Raw genomic sequence first — 16,306 nt, 5'->3', positions numbered from 1 at the left:
TGACAGCTTAAATTGATTTTTTCCCCAAGTTAGGTCTATTTTGTCAGTGACTATAACTGGTGAGTGATCCCTCCCTGTCCTTGTCTCCACTCATGAGATTTTACTTGGATTTTCTCCTCTCCATCAAACAGTGCAGAAAGGAGTGAGCTACTGCATGGTATTTTGTTGCCAGCTGGAACTAAATGACGACAGTCCAAATATTCTGTCTCAGTTTAGTGGTCAGAGAAAACCAAAAGCCAAGAGAACAGAATTGGGGGTCCAAGGTTCATCCCACCACCCAAGGAATTCAGGTCCTGCAGAGCACGTGGGGAGGTCATGATAAAACAGGAGCCTCTCTCCAAGATCTCCAAACAGGGAAGCAGCAAGGAATGGAGCAGGAAGGGGGCCAGGTTCCTGGCTTTTACACAGTATGGCACAAAATCAGGGGGGCTCTGTTCAGCTCCACCCTGGCATCTCCAGGGTCCTAAACACTTTTTTTGTATTAGTACCATAAAATTAGACATGGGACCTTTAAACCATAACACTGGGGAATCACAGATGTAATCTGAAAAAAATACTGGGTTAATTTGTTTTTAAATGGAGAATCTTCATGTGTTCTTGTTTTTCATCTTTTCAGGCTGTGGAGCATGTTCCCTATTTTCTTTTTGCAACTCTTAGAAGCAGAAACTTCTTTTAAATTAAAGTTAAAATTATTAATCTGAAGCTTTGAAAAGAGCAATGCCATTGGACTCTACTGTTATCACAAAAAGAGTCGCCAGCACTAGCGATAGTAGTGATAGGAAAGGGATCAAAGGCTGGTTGTGCTGGACACTGGCTCATATCCTTCTGAGGGTAGCACACACCTGAAGTTCTAAGGGCTGCACTATTATATAGACTATGCAAATGACTAAAACATCCTCTGTTGCCAAGGATTATTTATAATCACAAAAACTGTGCTCTGTACTGATGGTGTTTGCTTTTAAAATTGTCCTCCAGCTTTGAAATTTGTCCAGGAAAGCCTTGTGCTAAATTTTGTGGACCTGTGGTGGCTACATTCCTTTTCTCCTTTTCTCCTTTTCTCCTCCCCTTCCAACTCTAAGCAGATTTTACTGCAAATTCAGTTACTGTCCTGTCAGCAGAGACAGCTGCTACTGTGCTCTGCTGACTCTGCATGTCTTTGAAAAGTTCTGCTTCAGAATTTTTCTTCCATTCTTAGTCATGGAAGTCCTCCTACTGTGGAGTTTCATGTGTAGTGTACAAGTTGTTTTATTTTTATATTAATTGAATTTTATTTTATAGTCATTGAAATGCAGCCAGGACTAGGTATGAATCCACTGGAATTTCTTGGAAATGGAAATGTGGCTGCTTTAATGTCTCTTTCTGACTGAGAATTGGAGACATCCATCTTGCCTTGACGAGCTTTTTAAAGATCCAATTCATTATTGCTGATGCTGTGAATTTCATTTGTACATCCTTCAATGTACAGATTCATAAACTACATCCACAGAGATGTCTTTTTTACGTCATGGTTTAATGTTTTTCATGGCAGATAACTATTGAACATCACATACTGGATAGTTTAGAAAAAGTTTTTACGTTCTTCTCTGACCATTCAAGCACTACAGGTAAATTCTGCCTATCAAAAACTCAATCCTTCAAAACCCCAAACATTTCACTATGTTCTTAGTTTCACCTTCAAATGGTGAGAGAGCAAACATCACCAGTTCTTCAAGTATGAAGCAATGAAGTGGGTTTAATTTATAAATTTCACTGAAGTAATAAAATCAGTCCAGACCTAAAGCCCTTTCTGCAATCTAGGAAAATTATTTCAGTGGTAGTATATGTCTGTTAATCTGGGAGAAATTATGTTCTACAATAGGACAAATGGATGTCTTTGAAGAATGGTTGCTTGGCACCCACCCTTCTGTGACTGACTGACTGGGTTGTTCTGCAGTGATCTGGGAATAGTAGTCTACAAATATGAATTATTTTCCTTTCAGTGTATATTTTAGGTAGGAATTTCTGCTTACAGTAAAGCAGCATAATCCTCATTGAGCAGATTTCAGACATTATCTGGTTCATACAGAGAAAAAAGGAGCTACAGTTATAATACATATTTGAAATGGGACAGAGGCAAGTAATAAAATAAAACTTCACGTTTTCAAAAGGCTGATTTAAAGAGAGTACCCTCTCTTAAATGAAAATATCCCTGAAGAAGTGAAGGAGAGAGTAATTGTTCTGAAATAGGTCTCTGAATTAATGGAATTGCTAAGTAGTGAAATATAGCTACATATTTTTGATGGATCCCTTAATCTTGTATAGTGATACATTAAGGAATAGTGTATTGCTTGGTTGTTTGCCCTTCGGACTATTCACTGTACCCAAGTCCACGGATAAAAAAATATTTGCCACATGAATATGAGCAGGATATTGCAGTCATTGACTATTCCAATGCAGGGTAGTCACCTCTAGGCTTTTGTAATCCAACAGAGTATACCAGCATGTAAAAGATGTTAGAGAAGCTGCAGGGGATTTGAAAGAAAACAGCTAGAGAGAAAATGGATCACTCAGTGTCCCTTGCTCATGTGCTGCTTTGATTTAGGGCCTGGAAAACTGGAACAAATGGTCCCAAAATGAGCTGGCTGTCCCAGCTCAGGGACTTGGGGTACCAACTGACCCAGGCTTCCTTAACCCTGCATGTCTGTAACTCCTTTGACAGCTGTTTTCCACTGTGACAGAGATGAAACTTTGGCAGGCTACATTTTTGAGCAGTGGTGCCCAGATTTGCAGGTCTCCCCAGGAAAAACCTCAGAACCATTACAAGTGTGTCACCTGGACAAAGTGATAGGACAGACTGTCCTGTCCCTCCTGATAAGGCATCTGGGGCCACCTAATTATTGATGAAAACAAGCTTAGTAAAATGGAAGGTCCTTGCCAAAGAAGTGACCTACGGAGATGTTACATGCATAGAATCATAGAATCATAGAATCATAGAATCATAGAATCATGCATGACCTATGGACATGCATGAAATGTTCATAATGCACTGTGATGAGTGTACTGCAGAAATGCTGGCAAAGCAATAGGAGGAGGATCACTTCAGGAAAAGAAACATGTTCAAAAGGTGTTCTGTGGCTTGTTGTTTGTAACTATAGTTTGTAGTCTGCTCCTCGTGAGGGAGAACTGATTGTGACCAAAGCCTTCATTTATGAAAAATATCTGTGAATGTTAGAGCCACACTTTGTTTTGATTTAACCAGTCAATGAACCTTTGAAAATACATTGAATGAATTTGACATTTTCTTGATAGCTCTAAGCCTGGACAGTGTGTTTGTGAGGTAGGCTGTATTCTCTATACCTGACCTATTTACCTGCATATCTTACTGTGAAGTTTTACCTCTAAGTCAAATTCCAGTACTACTTCAATTCTGTGAACACGACTGTGTGCGTATGGGAATCAGAAATTACCATTCTCTCCTGGTTCACTTTCTCATGTTATCCAATTTTAGTCAGGTCTTCATTATTTCGTGTGTTCAGGATAATGAGGCAGCAATAAGTACCCTTTATTTATTTAAGTAGTTATGCTTAACTCATTAAATTAATTAAATACCTATATTTATTATATGTAATAGTAGTAAATAAAGAGGATTTATTTAAATATCCTTTAATTACTCCTTGGTAGCACAAGTATGTGAGGGTAGCACATTCAGCATACCTATTGTGGTGTATTCCGATGGTAATATCAAATAAGCAGAAACACTGCATTTGGTTCTTGATATGAATATATATATAGTTTCCCCTTATTATTGGGATCATCAGGCTTGATGGACTGGGAATAGAGTATAGGATATTATTGGGGGATGTCCTGTGATTCTGTTAAAACCTTCCAGTTTGCAGCCATAATGTGCCAGATTTAAATCTAGTGATGTAATTTCTTCATCTGTCATGTGATTTCTGTTGAAATTTGAGCTCATACTTCTTAATCTTATTTCCTTTTCACACTGGTTTATTTTTTAAATTGGGGTTTGAAGTTGTTTCTAATATGCTGCCTTGTAGAACATTTAAATAGCTCTGATTACAGCCTCGGGAATGTGAAAGGTGGTGAGAACAGCATGGGGACTGGTTTGGCACTTGATTAATTTCAACTGCAGCAATGCTGATTTACATACATGTCAAAAACCTGCAGTGCTTCTCTAATCAAAAACTTTGTTTCAACCGTGGATCAGGGTACTTGACAGAGATGATTTTGCTGTGGTGTGAGGTGAAGTCTTCTGCTTGTGTATGCTGTGATGAAGAAAGCAATGTTGCAGCAGGGCAGCTAATTCCCTCCTCTCTCTGAATTTAAATGGTGCCTGGAGCCTTCCTGAAGTTCCATATTTGTCTTTCAAACTGTCACAATTTTTTTAAATATGTTTGGACAGGCCAAGGCAATATCCACTGAGCATGAGGGATTTGCCTGCTCCTTAGGAGACACAGGGATGAGAAACTGTCCTGGAGATAATTTCTGAAAAGAAACTGTAATGCTTTGTCAAGAAAAGAGAGCTTGTTAAGTGTCAGATGGGGAAGAGTTTGGAGGCAGCATGGTAGGTACAAGTACTTACACTACCCTTGCACCCGTACAGCAACAATGCAGGCCACTCAGGCTCAAAGTTTGCATTTGTTGGGCCTAAGGCAAACACAGGCTCCCCAGTCATGATCAAGAAGCCAATTATGTGAACAATAGTACTGTCTGGGAAGGAAAACAAGGCTCACCTTGGCCCAAAGACTGGTTGCCAACTTGCCAAGACATTCACTAGGTACCAACATCTTAAAGCTTTGAGGGTGAGGAAGGAAGTCAAAAAGCTAGCAGAAAGATTTACTGCTGGAGAAAATCTTTGAGAACTGTTGTTACTACTGGTTTTCTTGTCTGCTTTGTCCACTGTCGTTTTGCAGTTTCCGCTCTGCTGTCTGTAGATGCACTGATAGTATGGATTTAATCCTTTCAGTCTTCAAAGAACTCTTTGAATAACCATGAGATAATCCTCCTGATCCCTGAAGACAAAGATAATCATTATTAAATAGAGCCATTCCTTGCCCAGAAAATACAGGTTTGGCAGCAGCACTGATGGGAAAGGGCTCAGCTCATCCATGAAACTGGTGCATGTCGTGCCCACCTTCTGTTTGGAAGAGTAGCTGTGGTTAAGGGAGAAGGAGTGGAGAGGAGGATGGCAAAGCAGAAGGCCATGTAGAGGCCAAGGCTCAGTGGTATCTTTGCAGTCTCAGGCAACAGTTCACTTGGGGCCTGTGCCACTGGACATCTCAGAGGTTTTTGAGGATTTTTCTTACTCTTGTCTTCTTGTCTACTTTCTCCCTACTATTTTAGCCCCTCCTAGTTTTGTCTTGCCTGAAAGTAGATCATGTATTTCCTGCTGAAACGTGTATGTTTTTCTGGGTTCTGGCATACAGATGTCTTGATCCTGATGAAATTTGAAGTCCAATTGGGGTGTTTTCTCCCTGATGGTATTGCAGTTTCTAGCTTCCCAGCTGGATGTCAGCCTGGGTTATTGTAAGGTATTTTGTTGTATCAGCACTTAACATTTTCTCAGTACTTCCCACCCTGGGTGATTTCACTCAAGATTGGAAAGGTAAAGCATCAGAAGCAGGGTGAAAAAATATTGAATGCTTATACTCTCACCTAAAGCTTAGCTCCCTAGTGAGTGATGCCTTTGTCAGTAGCTTCTTTTTTAATAACTATTTTATATTGTGACACAGTGATCTCAGCATCATGCTAGTTCTTTTAGTTGCATTATACCAACATTTCTTCAATGTGAAGCAGTGTCAGCTGCCACCAGAGGAGGTATGATCAAGTGTATTTACACAGCTGAGTGTGAATGCATTTTCTGTGTGAAAAAATTAGAAGTTGCATACATGTGGCATTGCTTTCAGAGCACTAAAGGGAATCTTGTATGAATTCAATATCCCAGGACACACACTATGTAAAACATGAACTTAAATCTGTTTTGGCCTGGATATAAAGTCTGTGTCACAGAACAGTATTCTCATTCCTGGTGTATAATTGGAGGATCTTAGCTCTGTAGTGATTCATTTGATGTAACACATATACAGCAGAATATGACTATTGATCTCCGCCTTTAAAATATGTCATACTTCTATTATTTTATAAGCAGCAACTGCATACAAAGGCAACATAATAAATAGTAACATGTATTTCAGTTCATAAAATTCACTAGTCTATCACTCTGCCCAGGGTGATTATTGTTAGTCAGAGTCATCTTGTGGAAAGCTGAGGAGCTGTATATGACTTGCAATGAATATATTATAGAAAGTATGTCTGCAGTTAACCCTCACAGCAAATTCAGTGAGGAACCAAATTTGCCCATTTGCCTTCTCTTCCTTACTTTCCACTATTGGACTCTGTCTTGAATGTGTTACGTTATCACTAGTAACAGTTTAGTCATTGAATATTGTAACAACCATAGCACATCCAGCTAAGAGGTTTTCATGATGTCTGCACCTGAATTGTGAGACTGTAATTATCTGCTGGCTTCCAGAAATCACTGCCTGTATGACTAATGTTAAAAGTTGTTTGTTTTAATTCAATTAATTTATTTCTCCTTTGCATTTTAATATAAATTCTCTGTGGAATGTGAGGCCCTGGTACCCACTCACTGGGCAATGACACAGCAATCTGAGACACTGTAATGTAATTTGTGCCTCCTTACAGCACTTATCTTCATAAATAAGACGAGGTGAGTAACTTCATCTCACACAAATGATTTTGAATGAATGATCCTGTTATGAAAGCAAAAGAGCACACAGAATCTGTAATGCATTAAAAATCAAACACATAGGAACCTGTGATTTATTGAAGTTGGCAGGTATTGGTGAATGCCTTCTTGTAGTTTCTTAAGAACTGATCAGTTTGCTTGAGATGAAGTCACTCCACATTAAGTTCTGTTTATTGGCATTCACACCTGAAGTGAGTTAATTGTTCTTACTGAAGACAAGTGCTGGAAGGAAGCACAAAGTGTTTCAGAATTGTGGCTATATTGTAATGGAGTGATGATTGTGAGGTTTTTTTAGTTTTAAGTCTTTGCAATCAGCTTACATTTAAAAGAAAACATGAAGATCTATATAATTGATGTCTTTCTACTTAGAAGTTGCCGATTCTTAATTCTACTGATAAAAGTTTGCTTTTTTTTGAAGTGGAGTCATGTGGAAAAATCAATGTGCTCCAAAGTCCTATGACATAGCTACCTTCTTCAACCTGGTAGCATTATTGGTTTGGGTTTTTTTATTGATGTCCCATTCTAGAATGCAGCTTGGAAAGGATTGGTTAGAGCTGAGTGTGGCACTGTGGTGTTAAGTTAAAATTAAGCTGTAATAGGGTATACAGGGAGGTCTGTCTAGTCTAGTGTATGGCTCCCTTAGCTGTGAAAGAATCTGAACATAGGGTGAGCAAATAGTGGCAGAATGTGGCTCAGGGTTGTCTTGAGTCAGAGAAGATATTTCTGAGGTTAATAGCCTTCAGCAGGCTTACGTGAATTTGCCTAATCGTACTAGGACATACATTGACTTCTGACATCCACAGCAAAGTGCTTTGGAACCATACCACCCATTTCTGTAAATTTCTAGGCATAAGATGTTAAGATGAGAACCAGAAATAAATGTAATATCCATGAAATGGTTGTGCCATGAATTTATATAGTAATATAACAAGTCTTTCCATTTCTATATCTTTCCTATTAATTTTCAACTGAGGACTTGTTTTCTTTTCCTCCTCAGAGTAAAACCTGTCTCCCATTCCCACGTTGTTTAGAACTTTATTGACTCAATTTCTATTTTTGTTGATGTAGGAATAAACAAGTGGAATGATAAACTTTTAAGTAATAGCATCATTTACTCTAAAACTTTGCAGTTGTAACTGATTAATACTTGAGGACATAATGTGGGCAAGCATCTGAAAGAATTTAAAGCCCATTTACATTTGAGTGTCCTAACTGCTTTCTGTTGTATATGAGCTGGGTAGCAACTCAAGGTATTCACAATCCAAATGTAGATAGAGCTGCATTGTACTTGCAGATCAGCAAGCATACGATATTCCTATATTTACTTTCCATTAATTGCAGGTATTTATGAGCCGCCATTTCTTCTATTATTGTGAACCTACTCTGGATGTGAAGATTGCCTTTTGTCAGGTGTGTGTTCCTTACAGGTAAAACAAGGTACAGTATATACTTCATTTTTGCAGTTCATGCCATAGTAAAAATAAAAAACAGACCTGAATTTCAGCAGCCTACTGCAAGTAACTGATTCTAAAAATGAGAGTAAATATAAAAAAATAAAAGAATGCATCACAAAAAATAACTTTTCAATTGATTTTGTTGTTTGCTCCTAACGATTTGGAATTTTGCTTTGCTAAAATGTTAGGGAATGTTCTGAGATTTAATTGAGGTAAAAAAATAGCACAGTTTGCAAAAAGTAAAAATGTCTGTATTTCCAATAGACTTAGTGATTAATCAAACAACATAACTGTATGTACATAGAAGTATTCAAATTACGACTATTTTGTCTTAGCTTTTGTCTGTCACTACAATCTTCTAACCCTTTTCTTACCTTTACTAGAAGTGAAGGGAGGGTAATTAAAATTCTGGGATTTGTCTTGTCTCCAGTTGAACAGCATGTGCTATGCAAGTTTTGGAGTCATGAGACAGCACTATAGGCGACTGTATTTCTAAATTACCCTTGAAATTGTTTGGTTATGATGCTTGGAAGTCCACAAGGCTTAAACAAACTTTATGATACGAAGAAAAAAGTGTATTGTATTGATTTGTCTGTTTTATTTTTTTTGTCTGTTCGTTAGATTGAGTTAGCTAACATACAAATGAGTCACAAGTCTGTGATTGTATTTTTCCATCATGAATTAAATATAACTTTTTTGTTCATTTCTGAACAGTGTTTTGTGTTTGAATTCTGTCTCTTCATATTTATTTATTTATTTATTTTTAATTATTATTATTTCTTGGGATTAGGCACCAGAAATCTAATGATCATGTGGGACATGTTTCATTTTTGCGGTTGAGAACAATGTTGAATTATTAGAAATGGAACAGTGGTAAACACTGTGTTTCTTCCTTGTGTATTACTTATGGGGTCCAAGTGAGTGAAAGTGATAGACTTGTATATAAGCATTTAACACAAAACAGTGATGGTTGGTTTTGTGCCTATTAACTCAGAAGTACTAAATATTTGTTCTGCTGAGAAAGTTGGCCCCACACTTAATAAATCATCCGTTCTAGGATGAATCTTGGCTATTCAGTTTGATAATCCATTCAACTGTGTTCCTTGTCCTATTTTGATCTGTTCTTCATATGCATGTTTATCTAACTGGCTTCATTCTTACACTGTTTTTGAGCAAAGAAATGTTTTTGTAATTTTTTGACAGAATTCACATGCCAACATTCCTCGGGTTGTATGAAAAAGATGATATTGATGACAAAGTTACTTCCCCTGTGCAGAATACCGCTTTCTGCATGGCTCTGCTTGCCAATGTTCCTCTCCCTTTTACTTAGGAAACAGCAGAGCAGTACAGAAACATTTCTATTTTACATGTGCAGAGGAAAGGTACTCTTAATCACTTCCTTTTATGTTCTATGCTTCTTTGTTTTGGCATCAATCAGTGCATGACTATGTGTAGCCAGTGCTTTCTGTCCCTACACTCTGCATTCTTGATTTAGTGCAAAGATGCCACTGTAATTGTTCCTTTGGTGTTACCTTAACTTAATAAAAGGTGAATGGGGGCTCATACGGAACCAAACATAAAGTGTTTTTATCACTGAATGAAACTGACTAATGTTTGAAGTCTGCAGCAGGTATCAAAGAGGAGTCATCCAATAAATACATATAAGAGATACCATCCTGACATTGCAGGAAACAGGATTCCATCCTTTGAGTGTTTATTGCATTAATAACTTTTCAGGGTCTTCAGATGTTCAGATTTATTCTCCTGAGCATAAAAGCTGGTTCAAGCTTCATGTTAATTCATTTTTTCCATAGAGATACTCCTGATCCAAATAAGAATTAAGCACATAGTTATCATTAGGTACAAGAACAGTCTCTAAATTGTTTTGTTCCACTAGGACCTTAGCTGTCATGGATGCTGTTCATTTGTATTGTATAGGAAGGGATATGGGTTATTTGAGTATCCTGCTGATATTTGGTCCAAACATCCAAATCTTTATTAGATTCAACAACGGCCAGGTATTAATATTGTTTATTCCATGATTATTCATAATGCTAATGTGGAAATCAAATGACCTGTGATTTGCTAGTAATCCTTCTGCTCCAAGTTCATTTATACCTTTGGGAAACTTCTGTCTGCTCAATCTAAGAAATTCAGGAACTACTGTTAAAAAGATGATGGATGATCTAACAACAGAATACTTATCATCAGCAAGAGGTAGATACTGATACCCAGATCCCAAGGTGTCTACAACTGACAAGTAACTGTGGTTACAATGGACAAGTTACAAGCAGTGTCTAGACAAGTAACTACAAAGATCTAGTTTAGAGTGAGCATAATTCAACTCAGTAATTTTTTCATGTGGTTCAGCAAATGTAAAAACTACTTTTACCATATAAGCATGCAACAGGTATTAGAAAAAGTTAGTGTGGTACAGTTCGATCCTGTTCTGTCCTCTTAAGATGAGATCCTCTAATGATGGTGTACTAGAATATACACTTTATCCAATAGACCACTGCGATTTTGTGTCTCCTGCTTACCATGTAGGATAGAAGTCCTGGTCCCATTTGGAATTTGTGCACCACTGGGGACTTTCTACAAAATACAGTTGTGTGAAAATGTTTTGAATAAAGGCACAATATTTAAGAGTACGCCGGTGAGTGTTAATACTGTTATAAGGATTTTAAAATATATTTTGTTATATAAATATATATTTTGTTATAAATATATTGCTATAAGTATTCTGTGGCAATTTCTGTCTCATGGCCTAAACGGCAGAGCTTTTTGTTCTATGAAAGAATCACAGAATCACAGAATCACAGAATCCTAGGGGCTGGAAGGGACCTCGAAAGATCATCTAGTCCAACCCCCCCTGCCAGAGCAGGGCCACCTAGAGTACATCACATAGGAACGTGTCCAGACGGGTTTTGAATGTCTCCAGTGAAGGAGACTCCACGACCCCCCTGGGCAGCCTGTTCCAGGGCTCTGTCACCCTTACAGTAAAAAAATTTTTTCGAATATTCAACTTGAACCTCCTATGCTCCAATTTACACCCATTACCCCTTGTCCTATCACTGGTAACTACTGAGAAGAGCCTAACTCCATCTCCCTGACACTCACCCCTTACATATTTGAAAACATTGATGAGGTCACCCCTCAGTCTCCTTTTCTCCAAACTAAAGAGACCCAGCTCCCTCAGCCTTTCCTCATAAGGGAGATGTTCCACTCCCTTAATCATCTTAGTAGCTCTGCGCTGGACTCTTTCAAGCACTTCCCTGTCCTTCTTGAACTGAGGGGCCCAGAACTGGACACAATACTCCAGGTGCGGCCTCACCAATGCAGAATAGAGGGGGAGGAGAACCTCTCTTGTCCTACTAACCACACCCTTTCTAATGCACCCCAGGATGCCATTGGCCTTCTTGGCCACAAGGGCACACTGCTGGCTCATGGTCATCCTCCTGTCAACCAGGACCCCCAGGTCTCTTTCACCTACACTGCTCTCCAGCAGGTCAGCCCCCAACCTATACTGGGACATCTTGTTGTTCTTCCCCAAATGCAAGACTCTACACTTCCCCTTGTTGAATCTCATCATGTTTCTCCCTGCCCAACTCTCCAGCCTGTCCAAGTCTCTCTGAATGGCAGCACAGCCCTCTGGTGTGTCAGCCACTCCTCCCAGCTTAGTGTCATCAGCAAACTTGCTGAGGGTACATTCTATACCCTCATCCAAGTCGTTGATGAAGATATTAAACAACACCGGTCCCAGCACCGACCCCTGAGGGACTCCACTAGTCACACACCTCCAACCAGATTCTGCCCCATTGACTACAACTCTCTGACTCCTTCCTTTCAACCAGTTCCTGATCCACCTCACTACCTGATCACCAAACCCATATTTGATCAACTTATCTACAAGGATGCTGTGAGAGACGGTGTCAAATGCTTTACTGAAATCAAGATAAACCACATCTACTGCTCTTCCATCATCTATCCACCTAGTAATTTCCTCATAGAAGGCTATGAGGTTAGTCAAACATGATTTACCCTTGATAAAACCATGCTGACTGCTCTTGATGACTCCCATGTCCTTGATATGCCTGGAGATAGTGACAAGAACAAGTTGTTCCATCACCTTTCCAGGGATGGAGGTGAGGCTGACCGGTCTATAGTTACCCGGGTCCTCCTTCTTGCCCTTCTTGTAGACTGGAGTGACATTTGCTATCCTCCAGTCCTCAGGCACCTCTCCTGTTACCCATGACTTACTGAAGATGATGGAGAGTGGCCTAGCAATGACCTCCGCCAGCTCCCTCAGCACCCTTGGATGCATTCCATCCGGACCCATCGACTTATGGATGTCCAGATTACTCAGCTGATCCCTAACCCAATCCTCATCTACTATGTCTAACTCCTCATCTATCTCGACTACTTCTGGGGCTAAATGAATCTGGGGCTCATGCGGAAACCCCGCAGGAGTAAAGACAGAGGCAAAGAAGGCATTCAGCACCTCTGCCTTCTTTATATCCTCTGTCACCAGGGCTCCCAGCTCATTCCTTAGTGGGCCAATATTGCCTCTAGTGTTAGTTTTGTTAGCTATGTATTTGAAAAAGCCCTTTCTATTATCCTTAACCTGACTTGCAAGGTTAAGTTCCAAGGAGGCCTTAGCTTTCCTAATTGCTTCCCTACATCCTCTGACAACAGTCCTATATTCCTCCCAAGTGACCAGCCCCCCCTTCCATGATCTGTAGATTTTCCTTTTCCACTTAAGTTTTCCCAGCAGTTCCTTTTTTAACCATGCTGGTCTCCTAGCTCCCTTACTAGATTTCCTAACCATAGGGACGCTCTGATCCTGTGCTTGCAAATAGTGGTCCTTGAATATTGACCAGCTATCTTGAGCCCCTTTATCTTCTAACACCCTGTCCCATGGGATTTCTCTTAACAGTTGATTGAGGAGGCCAAAGTTTGCCTTGTGGAAGTCCAGTGACATATACTTAGTTTCTCTTGACACAGAACTTTTGTCGTGGAGTAGTCTGGTTCTGTATGATGAAATGCTAATTCAGCAGGAATAGAATCTTAAAGGATTTCCAATTTAGAGGAAAAAAGAAAAGCCCTTCCTGAGAAACACTCAGTAACATAAGATGGGTAAATATGCCTTTTGCCTGTGGCAGAATCTCCTCTCAATCTGTTGGCCACACTTCTTTTCATGCAGCCCTGGCTGTGGTTGACCTTCTGGTCTGCAATTGCACACTGGTGGCTCATGTCCAGCTTTTGATCCACTAAAACTCCCATGTCTTTTTCCACATTTCTGCTCTCCAGCGTGTCCTACCCCAGCCTGTCTCATGTTACTCAGGTGCTGGACCTTGCTCTTGGCCTTGTTGAACCTCATGAGATTCACCTAGGCTCACTTCTCCAGCTTGTCCAGGTCCCTCTGGATGGCATCCCATCCCTCTGGCATATCAACTGCACCACCCAGCTTGGTATCATCAGCAAACTTACTGATGGTGCTTTCAATGCCACTGTCAACATCCTGAATGAAAATATTAAACACTGGTCCCAGTACAGATCCCTGAGGGACACCACTTGTCACCCTCTGGACTTTGAGCCATTGATCACTACTGTCTGGATGCGACCAGCCAGCCAGTTCTTCATTCACTGAACAGTCCACTTATCAAACCCATATCTCTCCAAGTTAGAGAGAAGGATGCTGTGGGGGACTGTGTTAAAGGCCTTGCAGAAGTCCAGATAGTTGACATCCACTGCTTTTCCCTTGTCAACTGACACAGTCACTCCATTGTAGAAACCCACTAGGTTGGTCAGGCAGGATTTGCCTCTGGTAAAGCCATGCTGGCTGTCTTGAATTGAATCCTTGGCATGTCTTCTAGAAGGATTTATTCCATGATATTCCCTGGCATGTCTTCTAGAAGGATCTATTCCATGATATTCCCAGGCACAGAGGTGCGGCTGACATCACAACAGTTCCAGGGTCCTCCTTAATACCCTTTTAAAAAATGGGTATGGTGTTTCCTTTCTTCCAGTCACCAGGGACTTTACCTGACTGCCAAGACTTTTCAAATATCATGGAGAGTGGCTTGGCAACTTCGTCTGCCAGTTCCCTCAGGACTCTTGGATGTATCTCATCAGGTCCCATGGACTTGTATATCTTCAGTTTCCTCAGATGGTCATGAACCTTGTCTCTACTTGTTTCTACAGAGTGGGGGACTTTGCCTCTCTGGTCTCCATCTTGTCAACCATCAATAAAAGAGCCATGAGCAGAGGGGTTGCCAGTGAAGACTGAGGCAAAAAAATTGTTGAGAATGTCAGCCTTCTCCTCAAATGTTGTCACCAGTTCACCAGTGTGTCTCATCAGCGGGGTACACTTTTCTTTAACCTTCCTCTTCTGGTTTATATACCTGTAGAAGCCATTTTTGCTCACTTTTGGCCTGTGTGAGGTATCCTCAGTGCTGTCTGCCATTTCCTCCTGCAGGGCCCTGTACCTGTTCAGCAGGGGCACTGAAGGCAGTGAGGTTCTTAAGGGAACATGTTTGTCATGTCGGTCTGGGACCTGTTCCCATTGTCCCTGCTCCTGTAAGTTACGCTGGGAGGGCTGGGAAGCTTGCTGGGATAATAAGGATTTCTTGCCTCCTGAGCTGTTTTAGTGGAGAGCAGGCTTTGAAAACACTTATGTATTTCCCTCTCACTCTCCCTGATACTCCTCAATTTGCTTACCTCCTCTCTGAGCTCCATCACTTCATTCTTCAGCTGTCACCAACTTGCAGCAGGTCACCAACTTGCTCACATCGGGCACAGCCATGGTCAGTGCTCTCCGCTTTGCCATGAAAAGGCTGTGGCTTTCCCAACAGTCTGTGGCATGGGCTGCCACCTCCTTTCATGGGGGCACCCTCTGCATACCCACATCCATTTTGGTGGGTGGTGGGAGCGTGGTCTTTTTCTGCCGGGCAGACACCATGGCTACTGGGCCGAGCTGGCAGTTCTCAAGAGGTCTCAGAGCCCTCACCCCGGGTTTACCTTGGTTGTTGCTGCTGCTGCTTCCTCATGCAGGCCCAGCTGGCACCATGCTCTGCAGTGGCGGTGCTGTGCTGTGGCTGTCGCAGTCTGTGCTGTCTGCCTTCTCTGAAACACAGCCCCCGCCACACCAGCCTCCTACCTCCCAGACAGAATTCCTGCCTGTTCTGGGGTCTTCCAGCTCTGCTTCGTGTTCTCTTTCTCCGGGAAGACTGCTCCCATCTCAGTCTGTCTCGGTCGTTAAAAGGATCAGCTCTTCCCGCTGCTGGTACTGCTGCCACTATCCGCACGGTCTCATTCCGACAACCTTGGAAGGTTATGGCACAGTGGCTATTACTGAAACCTGGTGGGATGAACCCTACAGCTGGAGGGTGGCTGTTGGATATAAGCTGTTCAGGAGGGGAAGGAGGGGTGGAGGTGTTGCCCTCTATGTTAAGAAATTGACTGAATGTGAGGAGATGTCCCTAAAGAACAGCCACAAGCAAGTTGAAAGCTTATGGGTAGGAACTGAAAATGAAGGCAACAATGTGAGCTTTGTGGTTGGGGTATACTACAGACCTCCTACTCAAGAGGAACCTATTGATGAAGCATTACTATGCCACCTGCTACAGGAGGCATTATGCTCACAGGCTCTCATCCTGCTGTGGAATTTCAACCACCCTGGTATCTGCTAGTTCTGGAAGCTGGATGTAACATATTCAAGAAGGGAAAACAAAACTGCAAGACCTGCAGGGCAGAGGAGAGGAGGAGGAGGATGTGAGAGCAATGCTGGAGCAGAAATACCAAGGTCCGTGAGGAAGGAGAGGGAGGAGGTGGCTGAGCAGAGATTTTCCTGAAGCCTGTGATGTGATGCCAGCTGTTCCCCTGCAGACCATGGAGGAGCACAGTGGAGTAGACATGGATCTACAGTCCATGAAGGCTCATAATGGATCAGATGTGGATCTACAGCCCTGGAGGAGCCCGTGGCAGAGGAGGTGACTGTTCCCGCAGCAGCTGTGACTCTGGGCAGCCCAGGCTGGGGCAGTTCCTGAGGGACTGCAGCCCATGGGAGGGACTCATGTCCCAGGGG

General features: G+C 41.4%; 1 protein-coding gene across 1 annotated transcript in view; it reads left to right on the top strand.

Annotated features, from left to right (window-relative positions):
* Positions 1-16,306, top strand: part of MAPK10 (mitogen-activated protein kinase 10) — a 107,076-nt gene that overhangs the window by 29,325 nt on the left and 61,445 nt on the right. Inside the window, exon 2 of the mRNA XM_030450457.1 lies at positions 8,108-8,176. Coding sequence (XP_030306317.1) covers positions 8,114-8,176 — 63 coding nt within the window. The 5' untranslated portion in view covers positions 8,108-8,113. The remainder of the gene's footprint in view (positions 1-8,107; positions 8,177-16,306) is intronic.

Source organism: Calypte anna, chromosome 4B, assembly GCF_003957555.1.
Source record: "Calypte anna isolate BGI_N300 chromosome 4B, bCalAnn1_v1.p, whole genome shotgun sequence".
NCBI lineage: Eukaryota > Metazoa > Chordata > Aves > Apodiformes > Trochilidae > Calypte > Calypte anna.
Note: the sequence above shows the minus strand (reverse complement) of the source record. Positions and strands in the feature narration are given on the sequence as shown.